Genomic DNA, 20,903 nt, shown 5'->3' with positions numbered 1-20,903 from the left:
GAGGAGACAGAATTATGGTACCTTAGAAGCCGTCGTTGTCATGATGGTGGTGGTGACAGGTTCCTCTGTAGTGTTCCTGTTGGAATCACTGGAAGACTTTATTTCTTCACGGTTGGTTTTATACTGCACATTAGACAAAAACAACAACAAAAAAAAAGACAAGCAAACAAAAAAAAAAGAGCTTTTTAAGCTTCTGAGGATATACCAACGGAAGATATTATTTTGGCCAAAGAAGTGCCAGTAAGGATTCTACCGCTGATGCCTCTTTTGTGTCTAGTTTTTGATGACTCTTCCCATGAGGATTTGGCACTGAACACAGGATAAAAGAAATACAGATTTCTGACTCCCATAACCCCACCACTCAATAAAGTCAGAATGTGTTCTCACTTTCATAATAAGGGACAAGTTAATGAAGAAATGTGGGAAAGAAAATGTTTTATCTGTAGACACTTTCACAGACAGATCTTCTAGGGATTCCTGATGATCACATTTTTAACTGATTATTTTTAATATCAAAAAACTAACATCACTTTGCTAAAAGTTGTCTTCATACATTTGACAAATACTAAAGGTTTAATGGATGTGGTCAAGTCAACACTCCTTTCAGTGCTATTCTTGTGAGTGAGATTTCTGTTGAAGTCTCTTGCTTCATCCCTGTTTGGTTGTGTGTAGCTTCAACACAGAGGTTTAAGAAAGACCTAGTACATTATTATGCCAGGCATAAATGTTCCTCCTACAGGGCTCTGCCAGCACTGAGACCCTTACAAATGACTAACTGTAGCTGATCTGTAAGGGCACCCCTGAAATAGAGGTGATTCTGTGCCTCATTGAGGTTGTCAGGCCACAATATAATTGCCATTTTTGTTGCTGTACACAGAGGACTCTGTTCATGTAATTTATGTAAATGAATACAGCAGTTTGTGATAGACTCAGCTGTCTCAGAGTACACAGATAAATAGAAACAAAAATACTTGTAAATAAAGCAAAGAGATTGCTAAACTTTGGAGGAGAAAAATCCACAGCTTTGTAACACTGCTTTGAGAATGCCAGCAATGGGCAGAAAATGGTTAAGGAAAAGATCTAATTCTAGCAACACCAGCACATCACATGGGTTAGACATGGACTGTCAGCACGAGATGAGCTGGAGAAAGGAGATGGAGAACTGTTTTTCTTTTTCTCACTGCATTGCATCTGCAGAGTCCAAGTTTCTTTACAAATATAACATGATTCTCCAAACTAGGTACTAGAGGTCACATTTTAAAACACTCACGTTGGACAGATTCTTCATTTTCTCCATGTGATCACTTATGAAGGAAAAAGGCAAATTAGAAAAGGGAGCAGTGCAAATTATGCCATGCACTTCACTGTGGACTGGGAAGACCATGGGTACAAAACAGAGGCGTCACCTGAGATTCCACCCCTCCCAGGTGTGCTTCTGCTGCCATTTTTGATGGGCTAATTCCATTTCTTGGGCCATAGCAGAAAAAAAAAATCTTAGTTGGTAACAGGAAGATGGGAGCAACTGAGGACAAAAATCATTACTATTACCTGCTGAAAACAGGCTTGGACAAGGTTCTCAGGGAACATATTCCTGTTGAAGATATGAAAAGCAGTATTATGGTAGGGCCAAAAGTGGGATCATTTTTCTCATACTAAGTTTCTCATACTCTACATAGGAGGAAATGAACATAATATAGAATAAATACTGTTTTCTCTTCTAGCCTCTCCTTTGTATAATACTTCCTTGCATTAAGACTTATTTCTTTCATCCTCAGCCTAAACTGAGTACCAGAAAACTGTCCAGCAACTGTCACGTAACAATTCACTAAGTGACAGGCTGGCCGAACTCAATGAGATATTGCACTGGCAGGAGGATACTCCCAGGCAAAAGGCAATTCTTTAACTTCTGCACATTACTGTTTTGGTAAGTAAGCAATATGCTTAGCAACACTGTATTGTATTTGTTCCCAGATTTTATGCCAAGCGCATATCCTATAACATTTCTATGCGTTTCTGATTTAACTACTATTTCAAAAAATTGCCCTGTTTCTGTTTCTCATTACTTTAGTTAAGGAGCTTCCTGATACACCATAAAAATGTATTTCTCCAAGGGTGTTTCTGACCATCCACTCCAGTCCAGTATCTTCGTACAATAAGTATACTTTTGCATCTCTGTCCATCCTAAATTCTAAGAGAGAAGTCTGTTCCTAGAACCATAATCTGTAAGCAGAAATTACTGGCTATGCAATTTGTGAGGTACAGGGCAAATTGGAGATGTACAATAATTTAAGACCATGACAGCAGAGCATTAAGCCATATGCATGGCTTGTACAGCTACACTGATGACACAAGGAAGCCAAGACTCTCACCTGATCAGGTCTAACATGGCATCCACTGTGCTGACTTCAGGGGTGTTGCCCGTCCTGTCAATGTCAGCTACTTCCTGGCTGACACCAGGCTTGATGGTTACCACCAGCACAATACCTATGACCAAGAAGAGAATCCACATAGCATAAGGACTTCCAGGGTCCCTGAAATCCTGGTATACACTTTTCACACCAAGCAGGATGAGTGGTACCAGGTAATACTGTTGTGAGGAGGACCCCAAGGTCCAGCCAAAATGTGGAGCCACTGCCAGAACCTCAGCAGCTGCCTTAGTAATTTTTTATTGAAATGAATAATCAGAAAGAACTTTCTGTGTTTTTCTTTTTTCAAATGAGGAGGTCCCATCCTAGGGTTCCTTTTAGAAACCCTGCCTATGAAATCAGCCTAGGCAGGTATTGGGGTGAGGAGATTTCATTTCTCAGCCCAGTGAACTTGTTCAATATCTTTCATAACCTTTGTCTTGTCTTATTTTCCTGCTGTAACACCTTCAGATATCTGGAAGGCTCTTATGTGAGAACATGTCATACAGGTGGACTGACTGAGGCTTACAGATGAGATATAACACCAGCTAATAATACACTGCCATCTTACATTTTCTCTGCTTTTTTTCTTTGTCTCCCTCAGGAGCCTTTTGAGGTGATGTGGCTTTGGTTTAGGGCAGAGTTCAGGCCCCCTGAAGCTCCCTGGATAAACTTCTGAATGCCACTGAAACCTTCCCATCCACCACTTTTTATCCATTCATTAAAGCAGAGCTGCAGAGGTTAAGCTGGCTACCACACCTGAGTGCACTTCCTCCCTTTCTTTCCACTGTAGACATCATCCTTTAAGTGTCAGTATGGTTATCTAGATGCTTATTTCCCTCAAATAACCAGTGTGGGCAGGGAGACACAGTCAGACCTGCCTCTACATGCCTGCCATCATTGGAAGACTTGCCTCCTGCAGGCAGACAGCATGAGCAGAGAGAAACAGCCAGACCTGCCCCTGTGCATATGCTGCCATCAGGAAGCCTACTTCCCTCAGGTAACCAGTGTGGACAGGGTGATACAGCCAGATATACCCTATGCATCTGCAGACCATTGGAGATGCTTCCTTCCTGTGAGCAACCAGCACAGGCAAGGAGAGTCACACAAACATGCCTCTGTGCACCTGCCACCATCAGGAGAATCCCATGGAGCTATGTAAGCTGACAGAAGCAGCAACCCTGCCACCATGCACCCATGGCCATCAGGAAAGTCTCGGTGTAGCTACATGGGTCTGGAGAATCTTGCTCCATGCCTCACTTCCCTGGGAACTTAGGTCCAGAGAAACCCAGGTGCCTGGCCCATTCCCCTACACTGTGGAGGAGCAGCCAACATGGGAATTGCCTGGGACCCCTCAACCAGCTTGTTGGGAGGAACCTAGGAAAATGTCAAGACGAAGGGGCAAAAGGCAATCTCAGACCTCCAGCCTACACAGAACAAGTCTCGGAGATATAGACATGGAAGAAAATGAAATCACACATACCTGAAATCTCCCAAGAGGATAGTGACAAAAGTGAAGAAACAACTTCATTAAACTGTAAAAGTAATCCAATCAGAAATAATATCTGAGGTAAAAGAAGAAATCACAAATGTAATAAAAGAATTGCTGAGCATATTTAAAGAAGACACAGATAAAGAGGAGCATAGGAAAATGATGGAAACCTTGAGTGAACAATATAGGAAGAAATTACAAAGCACGAAACAGATTCAGAGATATCCAGAAAGTTAAAAACTCTACTGAAAGCTGCAAAACCACTTGAAGGAGACTGAAGATAAACTTTCAGACTTTGAAGAAAGAATTGCAGCTAGTGATTGTGAAAACATCTCTTAAAAATAACAGGGAACTAGGAAATAACAATTCAATAGCTGCAAGACAATGCAAAGAAAAATAATTTAAGAATGATAGGTGTCAGCAGGGGCCAATACAAGTGACATAAAAAGTCTATTTACAGAAGTAACAGAATATTTTCCAAACACGGGGGAAGGACCTGGCATACATATATGAAAAACATATCTGCATGTATGTTTATATTTATTTTTGGTACTAGGGGTCAAACTCATAACCACACAGGTGCTTACACCACTGACCTAAATCCTCAGCTACACAAATAGAACTTCAACTAGCCATAACCAAAATAAATCTAAACCTAGACATATAATAATCAAGACCTCAGAAATTCAGCACAAGAATAAAATATTAAAAGTTGTTCAAGAGGGGCCTCTTACATTCCCTTGTATGCAAGAAACAAAAAGTATGAGAAGAGGAAGCAACAAGAAAGGGTCCTCAGTCCCCAATCCTGAGAACACTGATCCAGGAAAGGGAAATGCAAAGGAAGACAGAAAACATGCAATAACAGACATGGCACTAATAGACATAAAGCACTATCTCCAGAACCTCATAGACGAGTTTAAAAATGAAGTATTTAACGAAATAAAGCAAAATATAAGTAGAATAGTTAGAGAAATGCTAAGCACCGCCCAAGAAAAAACAGATGGTGGAATGGAAGAACAGAAGAAAAGGGGAGAATTGTTTAATGGAGAAAATAGAGAAAACAGAATACGTGAAGCAGGTTCAAAGAGATTACCAGGAAACTAAAAACTCTATCGAAAGCTGACATAACAGCTTGAAAGAAACTAAGGATAGATTATCTGAATTGGAGGCCAGATTTGTAATATGGGAACATGAAATGAAAAACTTCTTAAAAATAACAAGAAAACAAACAGCAATAATACAAAGGCTAGAAGATGATAAGAGGATCCATAACTTAAGAACATAAAAGAAGAAGTAGAGACACAAACAAATGGGCTACAAAAGCTATTCACAGAAATAATCCAAGAGAATTTCCCTAATTTAGCAAAAGGTAAAGATACTCAGATGTATGAAGCATACAGGACCCCAGCCACCTACAACCCAAACAGAGCTACACCCAGGCATATAATAATCAAAATTCCAGAAATCCAAGATAAGAACAGAATACTAAAAGCCATCAGAGACAAGAAACAGATCACTTACAAGAGAACACCCATCAGAATTACAGCAGACTTCTCGGCACAAACTATCAAATCACGAAGAGTGTGGGGGGAAATAATTCAAGCTTTGAAAGACAATAACCTCCAGCCACGATTGATATATCCTGCACAACTGTCCCTAGAAATTGATGGAAAAACAAGGTGCTTCCAGGAAAAGAGGAACTAGGGGAATTTGCAACCACCAATTCAACTCTACAGAGAATACTGCAGGATATTCTAAAAAAGAAAAATACCAAGATTCCAGAAACAGTGGCAGAGAGGCCACAATGAATGGAGCAGAAAGCAAAATGAAGAAGACAAACTTATAACTAATGACAGAAAAAGAGCTCAACAGAAATGAGGCAGAGAAGGTTGGATGGTAGGAACAGCTATTTTGGAGAAAACAAGACATCATAATAGCTAGTGCTGATTTAATATCATCTTGTTTTTGAAGTCCCATCAAGCTTTTGTTCTTCTGTCTCCACTGGTCTTAACACGTTGTATCTTATTGGTTTTATTATATGTGATAATATAAACAAAAATTTTTATAGGCAAGGAGATTATACAGAAACCATTGTTCATTTTCTGTTAGTTGACTCTAAATACCCTGTAATACTGTCATTCTCTTGAATGGTTTTACATTGTCTTGATATGTTTGATGTTACAGTATATGAAGTTATACTCAAAGATTTCAAGGAAAGAGACCTATGGTAACTACTTTTATGTTGGGATTATCTTGTGGTGAAACACTATTTTGCTTAAATGGTTATGTTTTGACCTGTGCTGTTTTGTTGTTATGCCCTCTTTTATCTCAATCTCCTTTTTTATTTACTTTTTCATTTTTATCCTTTTAATTAAGGGAAAAGTAAATAAAAAATAGCAGGATACATTATAGTAACCCACTTTGATTTCCTATTAACTTGATTTGAAACCCTATATAGCCTTTACCATCTTGCTTTGACTGATTTTCCTCTATTCTGCTTTGCTTGATAGTACCAAGTTTGAAAGTATAGGCAACAACTGTAAAGACAATAAGATTCATTATGACACCCATTCTGGTTGACTATTATCTTCTTTTAAAGTCCTATAATGTCTCCAATGTTTTGGTTTTATTCTTTACTGTTTTGTTCAATTTTATTATAACTGATGATATAGGCAATTCTTTTTAAGATAGCAAGAGGCAGTATGGTAACCATTGTTGATCACCTTGTATTTTGTTTTTACATTATCTATTATGTCCATCCTTTTGATTTGACTGACTGTTCTGTTATGTCACATTTGGTTTTACTCTCTTCAAAAAAAAGTAATAAGAACTGTGGGAGTAATAAAACCCAAAATGTGTAATTGTCATTGTAAAAAAGAAAAGAAAGTGCTCTAAAGAATATAACTGCATATATATTTAAGTGTATAAGATAGATAACCATATTACTGAGTTTTGTTGGATCATTGAACAAAACTGTTTCCAGTCTCACTTTTTGAAAGTCCACTTAATATGCTTTAATTTTGTATCTTGAACAACTATTTCTAAGATAACAATATGTGATCTATTAACTAGTGATTTCCTATTGTTTATTTTTTCTGAAATTCTGTATAACTTGTACCTTTTTTCTGTTTTTCTTTTCTTTTTCTCCTTAAATAAAAAAAACTGAAAAAAACTCTGAAGGGAGGCATTAACAGGATGTAATAGACAGTAAGCAAGTCGTAAGTGAAACAAACTATATTAGTTAATGTGGAAAATATTAACCATCTGTATTCCAAAAAATAGGAAATGGGTTTTAAGAAATATTTTGCCACCTAAAAGTAGTTTTGCACTATATTTGAAGTAAAGAAAACATTTACTTTATTAAACAAAAGCCAAGAACCAGCCAGGGTGGAACCCAGGCGGCTGCAGAAGAAGGCAATTTACCCGCCCTCTTGGTAAGCGCCGCCCTCTGGCACGAGTCAGGAGCAGACCCAGTCAGTAGTTCCCATGAGCCTACCCCGTCCCTGCAAGGGATGGAGATCAAAGGTCCCAGTCCCCCACCCCTCTTAGCTACTGGGCACAGGGATCTGAGCCTGTCCTGAGAAGATGACCGTATGCAATATAGCAAATATGGGGGATTTCCTTCCATCTTCTGTTTGAAGGCAGGTGTTTTTTTCACTGTTTTGTTTCATTGCGATTAATTGTATTACTCTATTCAATATTCTCTTCTGAATGGTTTTATAATGTTATTTGATTTTGCTATACCTACTTGACTGGACAACTATTGTGATGATAACGAGATATACGATGGTACCTATTTCTGTTATCCTGGTATCCTGCTGGGTAGTTCTGTACCAATTTCACTGTACTGTCCCAGTTGGCTTTGTTTTGTCTGGTTCTGTTGTGTTTTTACTACCTTCAAAATTAAAAAAAAAAAAGCCAAAAAGTTTGGCTAAGGGAAAAGCATAAGAAAATAATGTTGTAGGAGAATTAAAAATAGTTCTAAAGAAACTTTTCTTGCCTCCCTCTATACATCCAGATGAATTTGTGATGGTAAAATATTTAAATGAAAAATAGAGATCATTGAGTGACACAGCATTGAATACAAGTATGAACACATCATTTTGGAGTGGAAGAATTATACAACTCTCTAAAATTTACAAACTCACACCTAAACCAAAAGAAAATAATAAGCCAGGCACGGTGGCATATGTCCATAATTCCAGCACTTAGGAGACTGAGGCAGGAGGATCGTTGCAAGTTCAAGACTAGCCTGGGCCACAAAGTGAGTCCAAGGCCAGCCTGAACTGCATAGTGAGACCCTATCTCAAAAAGACAAAACAAAACAAAACAAAAAGACAAAAATTATAGACCAAAGAAAAAATATTAATACATCTGATCTGGTTGGAAAGCAATTGAAATACTGAGGAAAATATTGGTATGTTGTATGACAAAATAGGTGGATACAGGTTTTGCTAGAGAAAAAGAAGTGCAGAAGCTTTTGTAGATGTTGATGTCATAGCCATGAGCATTCCCAGGGCACCCAAACTCAAAATAGTGTATACACAGGTCACATAAAGTGTTTGCAGGTTGCCCCCAATCTAAAACTGAACGAGTTAGTGGGACCCAAAAATGCACAGTGCACCCTGTGGGAGTGAAAGGGGAGGAATAGTCTAAAAAAGAAAGCAGAGAATATTGTTAATAGTGTATCAGGATTTAAAACCCACATTACTCATATCTCTCTGTTTTGATAGATTATATTCTGTCCCAGTTTGTCTAGTTGCATTAGATCTGAGGGCACGGACACCTATCCCAAAAACAGCAGGATATAGTACAGTAATCATCCTTAATTTCTTATTAACTTAATCTGAAGCCCTGTATAACTTATACTGTTTTACCATGACTGATCTTTGTTGAATCTGGTTTGTTAGATTGCTGTTTGGTATCGACAAATTTTATTCAAAACTGTAATGGTTGATAGTATCAAGTCTGAGAGTATAGGCAACTACGCTGAAGACGACAAGATTCACTTCGATACCCATTCTGGTTTGATTATTACCTGCTTTTGAAGTTTTATATTGTCTACAGTGTTTTGTTTTTATTAATATTGTTATGTACTACTATATTCAATTATACTATGCCTGATGATATAGACAATTCTATTGAAGATAACAAGAGACAACGCAGTAACCATTGTAGATCACCTTGTACTGTGGTTTTATGACTTTTTCGTTTCATGTTTTTATAGAAATATGTTTTGTTTTGTCTTGCTTTGTTTTGTTTCTCCCTCTAATATAGCAAGGATAAAAATACATCTAGAGACACATGCATGTGTAGAGCCTATAAATAGTTTATGAGAACTGACCTTATAACGCATGATGAAATGAACAACCTACTTTGAAGAAAAGAGATGCTACAGCACCCAATGCTGATCCCATAGTGTCATGATGTGAAATCCAGCAATACTATTATTCTTTGTTCAGAGTAATTTTATCCTGCTATGGTTTGTTTAATCTCAACATAAATGAAGATATGGATAACTGCATGTATGTTTCACTGTATAAGATTGATAATCATATTACTAAGTTTTTGTTGGATAGTTGAAAAGAACTGTTTGCAGTCTCGCTGTTTGAATGTCCACTTTGTATGCTTCACTATCGTAACTTGAACAACTATTTGTAAGAGGACAATATGTAATTACCAACTAGTGATTTCTTAGTGTTTTTTCTTTGAAATTATGTATTATTTCTCCCTTTATCTATTTTGTTTTTCTTTCTTTAAATAAAAATTTTTAAGTGAAAAAAAAGTTGTTAGAGAATAGAAACAGATCATCTAAAAAGGAAAATCCATCAGAATCACAGCAGACTTGTCAACACAAACCATGAAGCCAAAAAGAGTTTGAAGTGTTTCAGATCCTGAAAACAAAACAGCTTCCAACCCAGAATGATATTCCTTGCAAAGCTATCTTTCAAAATTGATGGAAAAATAAGATACTTCCATGGTAAACAACAACTGAAGGAATTTATTACCACCAAACCAACCCTACAGAGAGTGCTGAAGGATATTCTAGGGAGATAAAGATGACTACAGTTCCAGGAAGAGCAGCAGAGGGAGATCACCAAACACGGTAGGCGACTGAAGGGAAAGGAAAAGTGGAGAGCCAACAGCAGGAGGATAGCATGGCAAAGATGAGCCAATGCATGCCTGCTGTAACCATTAATGTCAATGGCTTCAATTCACTAATAAAAAGAAACACAGGGAGAGTAGATCAAGAAACAAGATTCATCAATATGCTGTATACAAGAAACATATTTAACTCAAAAGGAAATTTATAGACCAAGTCAAAGGAGAGAAAACAATATTCCATGGGACAGGAAACCAGAAAAAAGCAGAGGTAGCTTGCCCAACAACCTCAGAATGGGTAAGGAAGACATGGTATTTTCATACAATGGAAAGCTACTCAGCTATGAAGAAGGATAATCTTGAGGTTTTGTAGGTAAATGGGTGCAAACTGAGACAATGCTCATGGGTGAAGTGGGTCAGACTCATGGGTTAACATTATGTTATCTCTAGGATAAAAAACTGAACAGATTAGTAGTATCAAAAATATACAATAGCTATTATGAAAGTGATAGGGGAGCAAGAGTATAGAAAGGGAAGGTGGTAACCATTATTAATTTCCTTTAATCTTGTTTTGAATTCCTATATTGTTTTCATAAATTCATTAGGTTTGGTTTTATTCTGTCTTGTTCTGTTTGATTTTACTGTGTCTGATGGCCTGGGCAGATAAAAGAATATATTGTAGTAGCCATTGTTGATTTCCTATTATCTTGCTTTGAAGTCCCGTTATGCTTTCATTCTTTTGTTTTGATTGGTTTTGTTCTGTTTTGTTTTGTTTGATTTTATTATGTCTGATGATATGGACAGCTATTTTGAAGAAAATGAGAGACATTATGGTACCCATTGTTGATTTCCTATTATTTTGTTTTGAAGTTCCATATTACTTTCATTGTTCTGTCCTGATTAGTTTTATTCGGTTTGGTTTGGTTTGGTTTTATTCTCTTTAAAAATAAAATGTCATGATGGGTCACAAATGATGGGCAAGCTTCCTTCACAATCTCATGCTAATGATGCACAGCCAATCCCTGCTTAGAACTGTTTCCCTTTTAAAAGTGAGATTTATACTTAGCAAGACTGTTGGGCCTTACTGTGTGAAGCATGAAATATGTTGCATTGCTACCTTTCTGGAAATATTTTAAAATTATACTCAACTAATTATCCAGCTTAAGATTATATAAACTCTTGGCTTCACTTTCTTCTGTCTAATGATGCTGATGAGGCACAGAACTGTCACTTCATTTCTGCTTCTTAGAAGAGGCTTTGATAAACAGACCAGGGCTAAGATTCATTCAGGATTGTGTTTTATTTATATAGAAGGTGCTATGAAGACTTCAAGACCACAAGGTCTAGGTAGTTTGACAGTGTTACTTTCTGATTTAAAATGTACATTTAAGAAAGTTTTTCAGTGAAAAGTCACAATTATATAGAAGAAAATGATTCAGAAATAAATGTTACCTAGAATAACAGCAATGATGGTGGTACAGAAATAATACACCACAGCCCGCAGACCAATTTTTCCAGATACATTGGAATCCAGGGCAGCAACGCCTGCAAAGAGATTTGGGAGAAACCAAATTATACTCATTTTTAAAAGACAGTTTTCCAGGACTGGTAATTCAATACTCAAGGTGTGAAACAAAGGTCTGAGAGCTGTTTTCTGCATCCATAAGGCTCTTCTCACACCGTTTATTTGGATAATATAAAAAAGGCAAAAGAAGCACTCAACAAGTTTTCCCTTGGCTGTGGTCTCTGTTTCTCTTGGGAGAGGTCATAAAATAGTCACAGGCAGTCCCTTCTGTAAGTGCTCTGAGAACTTTACAAAATTTATACATTATATGCTCTCTCTCTCTACTCATTACTCAATAAACCTCTTTCAGAATTCAGTAGCAAGGAAAATTTAGAGATCTACAAGAAGAATCATGCAAGTCATGATTGTTTTCTGTTGGGAAGTTCAATTGAAAAAATAATGTTTACATATGATTATAAAAGTATACAACTGCCCGAATAAAAGACAGAAATATAAAGCTTAAAATCAAAAGTCACTTATCTCACCAACCACAGTTAATGTGCTAGTGAATTTTCTTCCAATATTTTTCCTGAGTTTTTTGTACATATAACTAAATTTTATAGTTTTAAAATCATTCTCTTAATATTTCACTGTAAGCATTTTTCCCTGGCTACATAATCTTCTATCGTGTGTCTATTCCATAATATATTTAATCATCCATTTATTATGGATCTTTAGATTGTGTCAGGACATAATTCTATAATATCTCATGGTAATTTCATTATCCATCCTGGCTAGTGTATTTACTTCCTCTTTTCACAATTTTCGAATTGTTTGTAGGTGAACCATTTTACTGCATTTAGTTTCTATTGAACATATCTTAAGTTTTCTGTTTGAAAGAGGAAAGATATAAATTAATAATTTCCAAGGGCACAGGTAATTTAAGATATTTATAGCCATTCTGTTGGATCTAGTTTCAAACTCTTTGGTTACCTACAAAATAACTGAATATTGTCTAGACTTGAGAAGCTTGTGTGGAATACCAAGGAGAGGTGTATTAGAGGTGGAAGGTAGTATACATCTCTGCTTGCCTGAAACCCTTGCTCTCTATCCAAGATGGTTGTATAAATGAAGTCAGATAATGCTTTCTAACTGGGCTTCTGACAAAGGAAGAGCAAACTGAGAAGCAACCAAAGTATCTTTCAGCAAGCTTCGTCTGGAGATTTTGCCTTCTAACCTGCCTGATTTCCAAAGTGGGGATCACATTTTTGAATCAAATGATCATCATAGAAAATGATTTTGTACTGCGAACACATTGAACCATCCCATGACTATTTGCAAAATCTAAAGTAAATAGTAGCAGGAAAAAGGAAGAGGTTGTCACAAAGCACCCCCAAGGGAAATATAGTACAACTGTAAGGCTATCAGGGTGCACAGGTAGTTTTTATATTCATTTCTCACTATAAAGGCCCTATCTATTTTTAAGGTAACTATAGGATTATGGTCCTTACACATAATGATACAGATTTAATGTACAGGAAAAATCTGCAAGGAAGCTGTCACCATTATGAAAATGGAACACAGGCTTGCGGCGTGGAACGGCTCTGGGGTCTCCACGGCGGCGAAGCGAGAGGAAGCGGGGTCGCCCTTCCCCCCGGGGCGGGTTGTTTCCGCCTGTGCCTGGCGGGCAGGCGGGCAGACATCTTCGGCAGAGGAGGAGCTGGGCGGATCCGGAGTGCCTGCAGAAGCCCGTTCCTTTGTCTGAAGGACTGAATACTTCTGCAAGCAGGGAGGCATCGCAGCTTCCTGAGGCACCTCAGCCTGTGGTGAGTGCCCAGCACAGTCTGCCCAAATCTCAGACTGTTCCGGACCCCCCAGGCTTCTGGGTGCAGTGAAGTGGAGCAGTGGGTTAGAGGCCACTACAGCTGCCCCCCATCCCCCCCGGCTACACTTGGAAGTCTGCTGAGTCCCTTCCTTTGCCTAGAGGACTGTGGATATCTCTGTAAGCAGGGAGGGATCACAGGCTCCTGAGGCACTGCGGCCTGTGGAGAGCACCCTAACCCGGCTGCAATTGAAGAGCTGTGGATCTTCCAAGGGGCAGGTGGGCGCACAGTGTCCCTGAGGCCCAGCTTGTCTGGAACTGTGGAGTTCTGAGCAGGCAGAGGAGGGACACTGGTTCTGCAGGCCCAATGGCTTGGGGTAGTGTGGTGTCAGAGTCTCAGTAGCTCCAAGCATAGAAGGGGATTTTCAACAGATCCTGAGGAAGCTTTCAAATAACACTTGAAACACAGAAATATACAAAATGACAAAACGAAAGACCAAATTACAACCTCAAACCTCCAGCCCATCTCAGGAAACCCTAGGAGCAATGTATATAGAAGAAAATATATCCCATCCACCTCATATATCGGACATAATAGCTACTGAAGTTGACAAACAACTCCAGGAAGCTTTAAAGAAATTCAAACTCGAAATAATCTCCCAGATAAAAGAAGAAATGATAAAAGAAATGAAAGAGATTCTAAATATATCTAAAGAAAACACAGATAAAAAATTGGAGGAACTAAACAAAAAGAATCCCTAGACGAGCAATATAAGAAACAAACAGAATACATAATGCAGATGCACAGAGATATACAGGAAATAAAAAACTCCACTGAAAGTTGTAAAAACCGCCTTAATGAAAGTGAAGATAGAATTTCAGACCTTGAAGACATGATTGCAGCTAGTGAACAGGAAAGGAAAGATCTTTTGAAAATAACAAGGAATCAGGAAACAACAATTCAACAACTGCAAGACGATGCAAAGAAGAATAACATAAGAATGATAGGGATTAATGAAAGAGAGGGAGACAACATAAAGGATGTCAAGAGGATATTTAGAGAAGTAATAGCTGAAAATTTCCCAAGCATGAGATCAGAAACTGACATCAAGATCAGTGAAGCATATAGAACTCCAAACACTCATAACCAAAATAAAACTACACCCAGACATATAATAATCACCATCCCAGAAATCCAACACAAGAATAGATTACTAAAAGCTGTCAGAGAGAAAAGACAGATCACTTATAAAGGAAAACCTATCAGAATCACAGCAGACTTCTCAGCACAAACGATAAAGTCAAGAAGAGCATGGAGTGAAATATTCCAGATCCTAAAGCAAAATGATTTCCAACCAAGACTGATATATCCTGCAAAACTATCATTCAAAATAGATGGTGCAATACGATACTTCCATGACAAAGAACAGCTGAAGAACTTCATGAACACCAAACCGACCCTGCAAAAAATATTGAAAGACAGTTTAGATACACAAAGGAAAAAACCACTAAGCAAAGCAAATAATTAAACAGAACAGAAAGATAAAGATGCAACAGCAGAGAGATAACATTCCTACAATTAACCAGCATTTAACAGTAATAACCATTAATGTAAATGGTCTCAATGCACCAATCAAAAGAAACAGACTAGCAGAATGGATCAAGAAACAAAATCCAACCATATGCTGTTTACAGGAAACCCATCTAACCCAGAAGGATACTCACAGACTGAAAGTCAAAGGATGGAAAACAATTCTTCATGCAACAGGAATCCAGAAAAAGGCAGGAGTAGCCATTCTGTTTGCAGACAACGTGAACTTTAAACCAACAATGACCATAAAGGACAAAGAAGGTCACTACATACTTGTAAGGGGAAAACTCCAAGAGGAAGAGATAACTATCTTAAATATATATGCACCAAACTCCAGAGCACCAAGTTATATAAAACAATTATTAACAGAAATGAAAACTCAAATTATCAGTAACACAATTGTAACAGGAGACCTTAATACGCCATTGACACCAAGGGACAGATCAACCAGACAGAAAATGAGCAAAGAAATAACAGAACTGAATCATACCTGTGAACAAATGGGTTTGATAGACATATACAGGATGTTCCACCCAACAACATCAGAATACACATTCTTCTCAGCAGTACATGGATCATTTTCTAAAATAGACCATATATTAGCTCACAGAACATATTTAAACAAGTGCAAAAGAGCTGAAATCATCCCTTGCATGTTATCGGATCATAGCGCTCTGAAATTAGAAATTAATGATAAAAGATACTGCAAAAATCCCACAAACACATGGAAACTGAATAACACACTCTTGAGTAATCAGTGGGTCACAGAAGAAATTAAAGAAGAAATCAAACAATACCTAAAAGAAAATGAAAATACAGATACAACTTACCGGAACCTGTGGGATGCAATGAAAGCCGTCCTGAGAGGAAAATTTATTGCACTGAGTTCCCACATCAGGAAAACAGAACGAATACAAATAAATAACTTGATGCTACACCTCAAACAGCTAGAAAAAGAAGAGCAAGTCAAGCCCAAAGCCAAAAGAAGAGAGGAAATTATAAAAATCAGAGCAGAAATCAATGCAATAGAGACTAAGAAAACAATCCAAAGAATCAACAAATCAAAGAGTTGGTTCTTTGAAAGAATAAATAAAATCGATAAGCCCCTAGCCAACCTTATTAAAAAAAGGGAAGAAAAAGCTCAAATTCATGCAATAAGAAATGAAAAAGGAGAAATCACTACAGACCCAATAGAAATACAGAAGATCATCAACACCTATTTCGAAAACCTCTACTCTCAAAAGTTTGATAACACAGAAGGAATAGACAGATTCTTAGAAGCATATGAAGTGCCAAAGCTAGATCAAGAGGATGTAAAACTGTTGAATAACCCAATCTCTGTTACTGAAATTGAAAATGTAATTAAGTCCTTACCCACCAAGAAGAGCCCAGGCCCAGATGGATTCACTGCAGAATTCTACAAGAAATACAAAGAAAACCTAATGCCGACACTTCTCAAACTATTCAATGAAATTGAAAGGGAAGCAATCCTTCCTAAGTCGTTCCTGGAAGCAAATATTACTCTAGTACCAAAACCTGAGAAAGACCCAACTAAAAAAGAGAACTATAGACCGATCTCCCTAATGAACACAGATGCAAAAATCCTCAATAAAATATTGGCAAATAGGATCCAGCAAATCATCAAGAAGATTATACACCATGACCAAGTGGGATTCATCCCAGGAATGCAAGGATGGTTCAACATACGCAAATCAATAAATGTAATCCACCATATCAATAAAGCCAAAAATAAGAATCACATGATCATTTCTATAGATGCAGAAAAAGCCTTCAATAAGGTCCAACATTTATTCATGATAAAAACTCTACAGAAAATTGAAATAGATGGTCTTTACCTCAATATAATAAAGGCCATTTATGACAAACCAACAGCCAGCATCATTCTAAATGGCCAAAAATTGAAAGCCTTTACTTTAAAATCAGGCACAAGACAAGGATGTCCTTTATCACCACTCCTATTTAATATAGTACTGGAAGTACTAGCCAGAGCAATTAGGCAAGAAAGAGAAATAAAAGGGGTAAAGATAGGAAAAGAAGAAGTTAAGATGTCGTTGTTTGCAGACGACATGATACTCTACATAGAAGACCCCCTAAGCTCCATTGAAAGACTCTTAGATACAATAAATAAATTCAGTAATGTGGCTGGATACAAAATCAATACTCAGAAATCAATAGCATTCCTATACTCAAACAACAAAATCACAGAGAGGGAAATAAGAGAAACTGGATTATTCACATTAGCAAGCAAAAAAATGAAATATTTAGGAATTACTCTTACGAAAGAAGTGAAAGACTTATACAGTGAAAACTATAATACACTGAAAAAGGAAATTGAAGATGATCTCAGAAAATGGAAAGACATCCCTTGCTCATGGATAGGAAGAACAAACATTGTGAAGATGGCCATTCTCCCAAAACTCTTATACAGATTCAATGCAATCCCAATAGAAATACCATCAACATACCTTATAGATCTAGAGAAATCACTCCTAAATTTCATCTGGAACCAGAAGAGACCTAGAATCGCAAAGGCAATTCTAAGCAGCAAAGGCAAAGCAGGAGGCATCACAATCCCTGACTTGAAATTATACTACAAAGCAACAGTAGTAAAATCAACATGGTATTGGAATCAAAACAGAGGCGAAGATCAATGGAATAGATTAGAAGATACAACCACAACTACAAACACACTCAACCACCTTATCTTTGATAAAGGAGCCAAGCAGGTTCACTGGAAGAACGACAGTCTCTTTAATAAATGGTGCTGGAAAAACTGGCTCTCCATTTGCCGAAAACTAAAGCTAGACCCATGTCTATCACCATGTACTAAATTAAAATCTAAATGGGTCAAAGATCTGAATATTAAAACAGAAACACTAAATCTATTGGAAGACAAAGTGGGTAGAAACCTTGGAGACATAGGAGTAGGTAGAGAATTCATGAACAGGACTCAAACCGCACGGGAAACACTTCCCAGAATCAATAACTGGGACCACTTCTTATTAAAAAGTTTCTGCATGTCAAAAGAAATCTCCAGCATAGTGAAAAGAAAACCCACAAACTGGGAAAAGATTTTAGTGAACTCTCTCTCAGACAAGGGCCTCTTGTCTAAAACATATAAAGAATTAAAAAAACTCAGACCTCCAAAATTCAAAGATCCAATCCAAAAATGGGCATCTGAGATGAATACGCAATTCTCAGATGAAGAAATGCAAATGGCAAATAAATATATGAAAACATGCTCATCATCATTGGTCATCAGAGAAATGCAAATTAAAACCACACTGAGATTCCATCTCACTCCTGAAAGAATGGCCAGGATCAAGAAAACCAACAACAACAAATGCTGGAGAGGATGTGGGGAAAAAGGAACTCTCCTGCACTGTTGGTGGGAGTGTAGACTGGTACAGCCTTTGTGGAGGTCTGTCTGGAGGTTTCTCAAAAAGTTGGGATTGGAAATCCCATTTATTCCAGCTATTCCACTTCTAGGCATATTCCCAGAAGAACTGAAAGCATTATACCACAGTGATTTATGTGCACCTATGTTTATAGCAGCACAATTTGTAATCGCCAGATCTTGGAAACAACCCAAGTGTCCATCAACTGAGGAATGGATAAAAAAGTTGTGGTATTTCTATACAATGGAGTATTATTCAGCTATAAAGAAGGATCACATTGAGATATTTATCAATAAATGGGCGCAGCTTGAGACCATACTCATAAGTGAAATAAATCAATCTCGCATGTATGAATACCGAATAGTTTCCCTAATGTAAGTAATGATTCAAATATATGAAAATATGTGGCAATCATGATTCCCCATTATGTGGCCTTGAAGCCTTATAAAATTTTCACTTATTAATTAGAAAGGCTTTGTTCTGGGCTTCTTGATATGGAAATATTTGAAGCTATAGTGTGTGGGGTTTTGTCCGGATGTCTCGGGGAGGAGGACAGACACTATGGTAACTATTATTCTTTAAAAAAATTATTTAGTTATTTCTTGTGTTTATTTTGATTAAGGGAAGGGTTTAAAAGGTTGGGATGTATGGTGGTAACTCTTTTCGATTTCCTGTTGACTTGTTTTGGGGTCCTGTAGTGCTCCCACGGTCTTGTTTTGGCTGGTTGGACTCTGTTCCATTCTGTGGGATGGTGTCGAGTCTGGGGGTATGGGCGGCTACTTTGAAGGCAGTGGGATTCACTGGGATGCCCATTCTGGTTTGACTGTTGTCTCCTTTGGAGGTCCTGTAGTGTTTGCAATGTCTGGGTTTTGTTGGTCTTGTTCTCTACTGTTTTGTCCAACTTTATAATATCTAATGAGATGGACAGGTCTTTTTGAGGAAACAAGAGACAACGTTGATGGCTATTGTTGATAACCGTGTGCTCTGTTCTACATCATGTGCTAAGTCTGTCCTTGGTTTTGGCTGACAGCTTTGTTCTGCCATGTTTGACTTTGTTCTCCCCCCCCCCAAAGAGTAGTGGGAACTGGGGAGTGGTAGAATCTAGGATGTGTAAATTTTGTTGTGGAGAGAGGGGAGGGGAAAAGGAGGAGCTCTGACGGATATAGCAGCGAGTGTGTGTGGGGATGTTGAATGGCTGACTATATTGATGTTTTTGGATCGTTGAACACGGCTGTTTGTAGTCTCTCTGTTTGAGTGTCTACTTTGTGTTCTTTGGTGCTGTGATTTGGACAACTGTTTCCGGGATGGTGATGTGTAGTCTGTTAACAGGTGATTTCTTACTGTTATGTTTTTTTTGTGGTTCTGCATTATATGTGACCTTGCACTGCTTTGTTTTGTTTTCTGTTTTTCTCTTTTTCCTCTTAAATAAAAAAAAAAAAAAAAGAAAATGGAACACATCATTTATCACTTTTTTTTTTTTGTCTTTTTCATTTTTATCGGTACCGGGGATCAAACTCACGACCGCCTGCTTGCAAGGCAGGTGCTTATGCCGCTGAGCTAAACCCCCAGCCCCTCATTTATCACTTTAAACACACCACTTCTCAAACAGATGATCACTCCTTTGGAAGCTCATATTTGAAAGTGCCCTGGACTCTTTAGTAGCCACCCTGGTATGTTGTTAAGGGCCCATTTACTGACCTCTAGGACAGCACTGTGCTATTACAAAGGAGGGTCACACTGTAAGTGACATCCTGGAATAACCTTCATGAGGGAGTCTATATTTGCTTTTGTTGTGAAAAACAGAATTTGGTGCTTACTTTCCTAATAGTGAAACAACTAAAAAGAACAATGATAACAACAACAAAAATATCCAAGAAGGACTGAAGCTCACAATTCAGAAATAAATGAAAAATTTCATTTTTAGTTCAGGTCTCTTTAAAAAAGAGCACAGATGATGCAAATATAAAAAAATGCTAAGTATATTTATGTTTATGAAATTTCATTTTAGAACTCAGCCTATTGTTTGAAGAAATTAAAATATTTATAAAAATAATGAATGGTAGGCTACAGAGGAACAGGAAAACCACCCTTTAAGCAGAATTCCATGTAACCTGCATAAGGACCCACCTCTTGGACCTCACACAGAATGCATTTTCAAATATATTGTCCTTCTTTGTAAATGTTCATTTTAAGAAGCTTCCACCCTTGAAGTGCTGATAAGTAATGGCTTCACAGGGTAACTACAGAACTGTTTTTTGGGTATGTGTTTGATTCCCTCTTAGGACTCTGTTCCTAAAGTGAAATAAATTAAATCTATGTGGATAACTGTTTCCAGCATATGTTAATATGTCTTAATGATTTGGCTATGTGCTGTGCCTCTGCTTAAACAAGACTCAGCTGGCTAGAAAAGGCTTCACCATAATGCAATTTCTTGATGGAAATACATTAACCAAATATCTCCCCGAGTAGCTGGCCAGCTTCTTTCAGTTGGAGCATAGCAGCTATCTTGTAGTCACTTGCAGGAAGAATTTGATTTACCATTCCTTTCATCTGCCTCACTCCTCCAGT

General features: G+C 37.7%; 1 protein-coding gene and 1 long non-coding RNA gene across 2 annotated transcripts in view; one reads left to right on the top strand and one right to left on the bottom strand.

Annotated features, from left to right (window-relative positions):
• Nucleotides 1-20,903, bottom strand: part of Slc1a1 (solute carrier family 1 member 1) — a 100,063-nt gene that overhangs the window by 19,688 nt on the left and 59,472 nt on the right. The window contains exons 3-6 of the mRNA XM_003472191.5: nucleotides 11,452-11,544; nucleotides 2,370-2,484; nucleotides 1,549-1,591; nucleotides 22-123 (exon numbers count right to left, since the gene is read on the bottom strand). Coding sequence (XP_003472239.1) covers nucleotides 22-123; nucleotides 1,549-1,591; nucleotides 2,370-2,484; nucleotides 11,452-11,544 — 353 coding nt within the window. The remainder of the gene's footprint in view (nucleotides 1-21; nucleotides 124-1,548; nucleotides 1,592-2,369; nucleotides 2,485-11,451; nucleotides 11,545-20,903) is intronic.
• LOC134476445 (uncharacterized) lies at nucleotides 121-8,309 on the top strand. Its single transcript, XR_010048096.1, has 2 exons — nucleotides 121-1,924; nucleotides 3,010-8,309. It is a non-coding gene; the product is annotated as an uncharacterized LOC134476445 (long non-coding RNA).

This window comes from Cavia porcellus, unplaced genomic scaffold (assembly GCF_034190915.1).
Source record: "Cavia porcellus strain 051 isolate PalLab524CR breed Dunkin Hartley unplaced genomic scaffold, mCavPor4.1 scaffold_1, whole genome shotgun sequence".
In the NCBI taxonomy this organism is placed as follows: Eukaryota; Metazoa; Chordata; class Mammalia; order Rodentia; family Caviidae; genus Cavia; species Cavia porcellus.
This window is presented reverse-complemented; position numbering and strand designations above follow the sequence as displayed.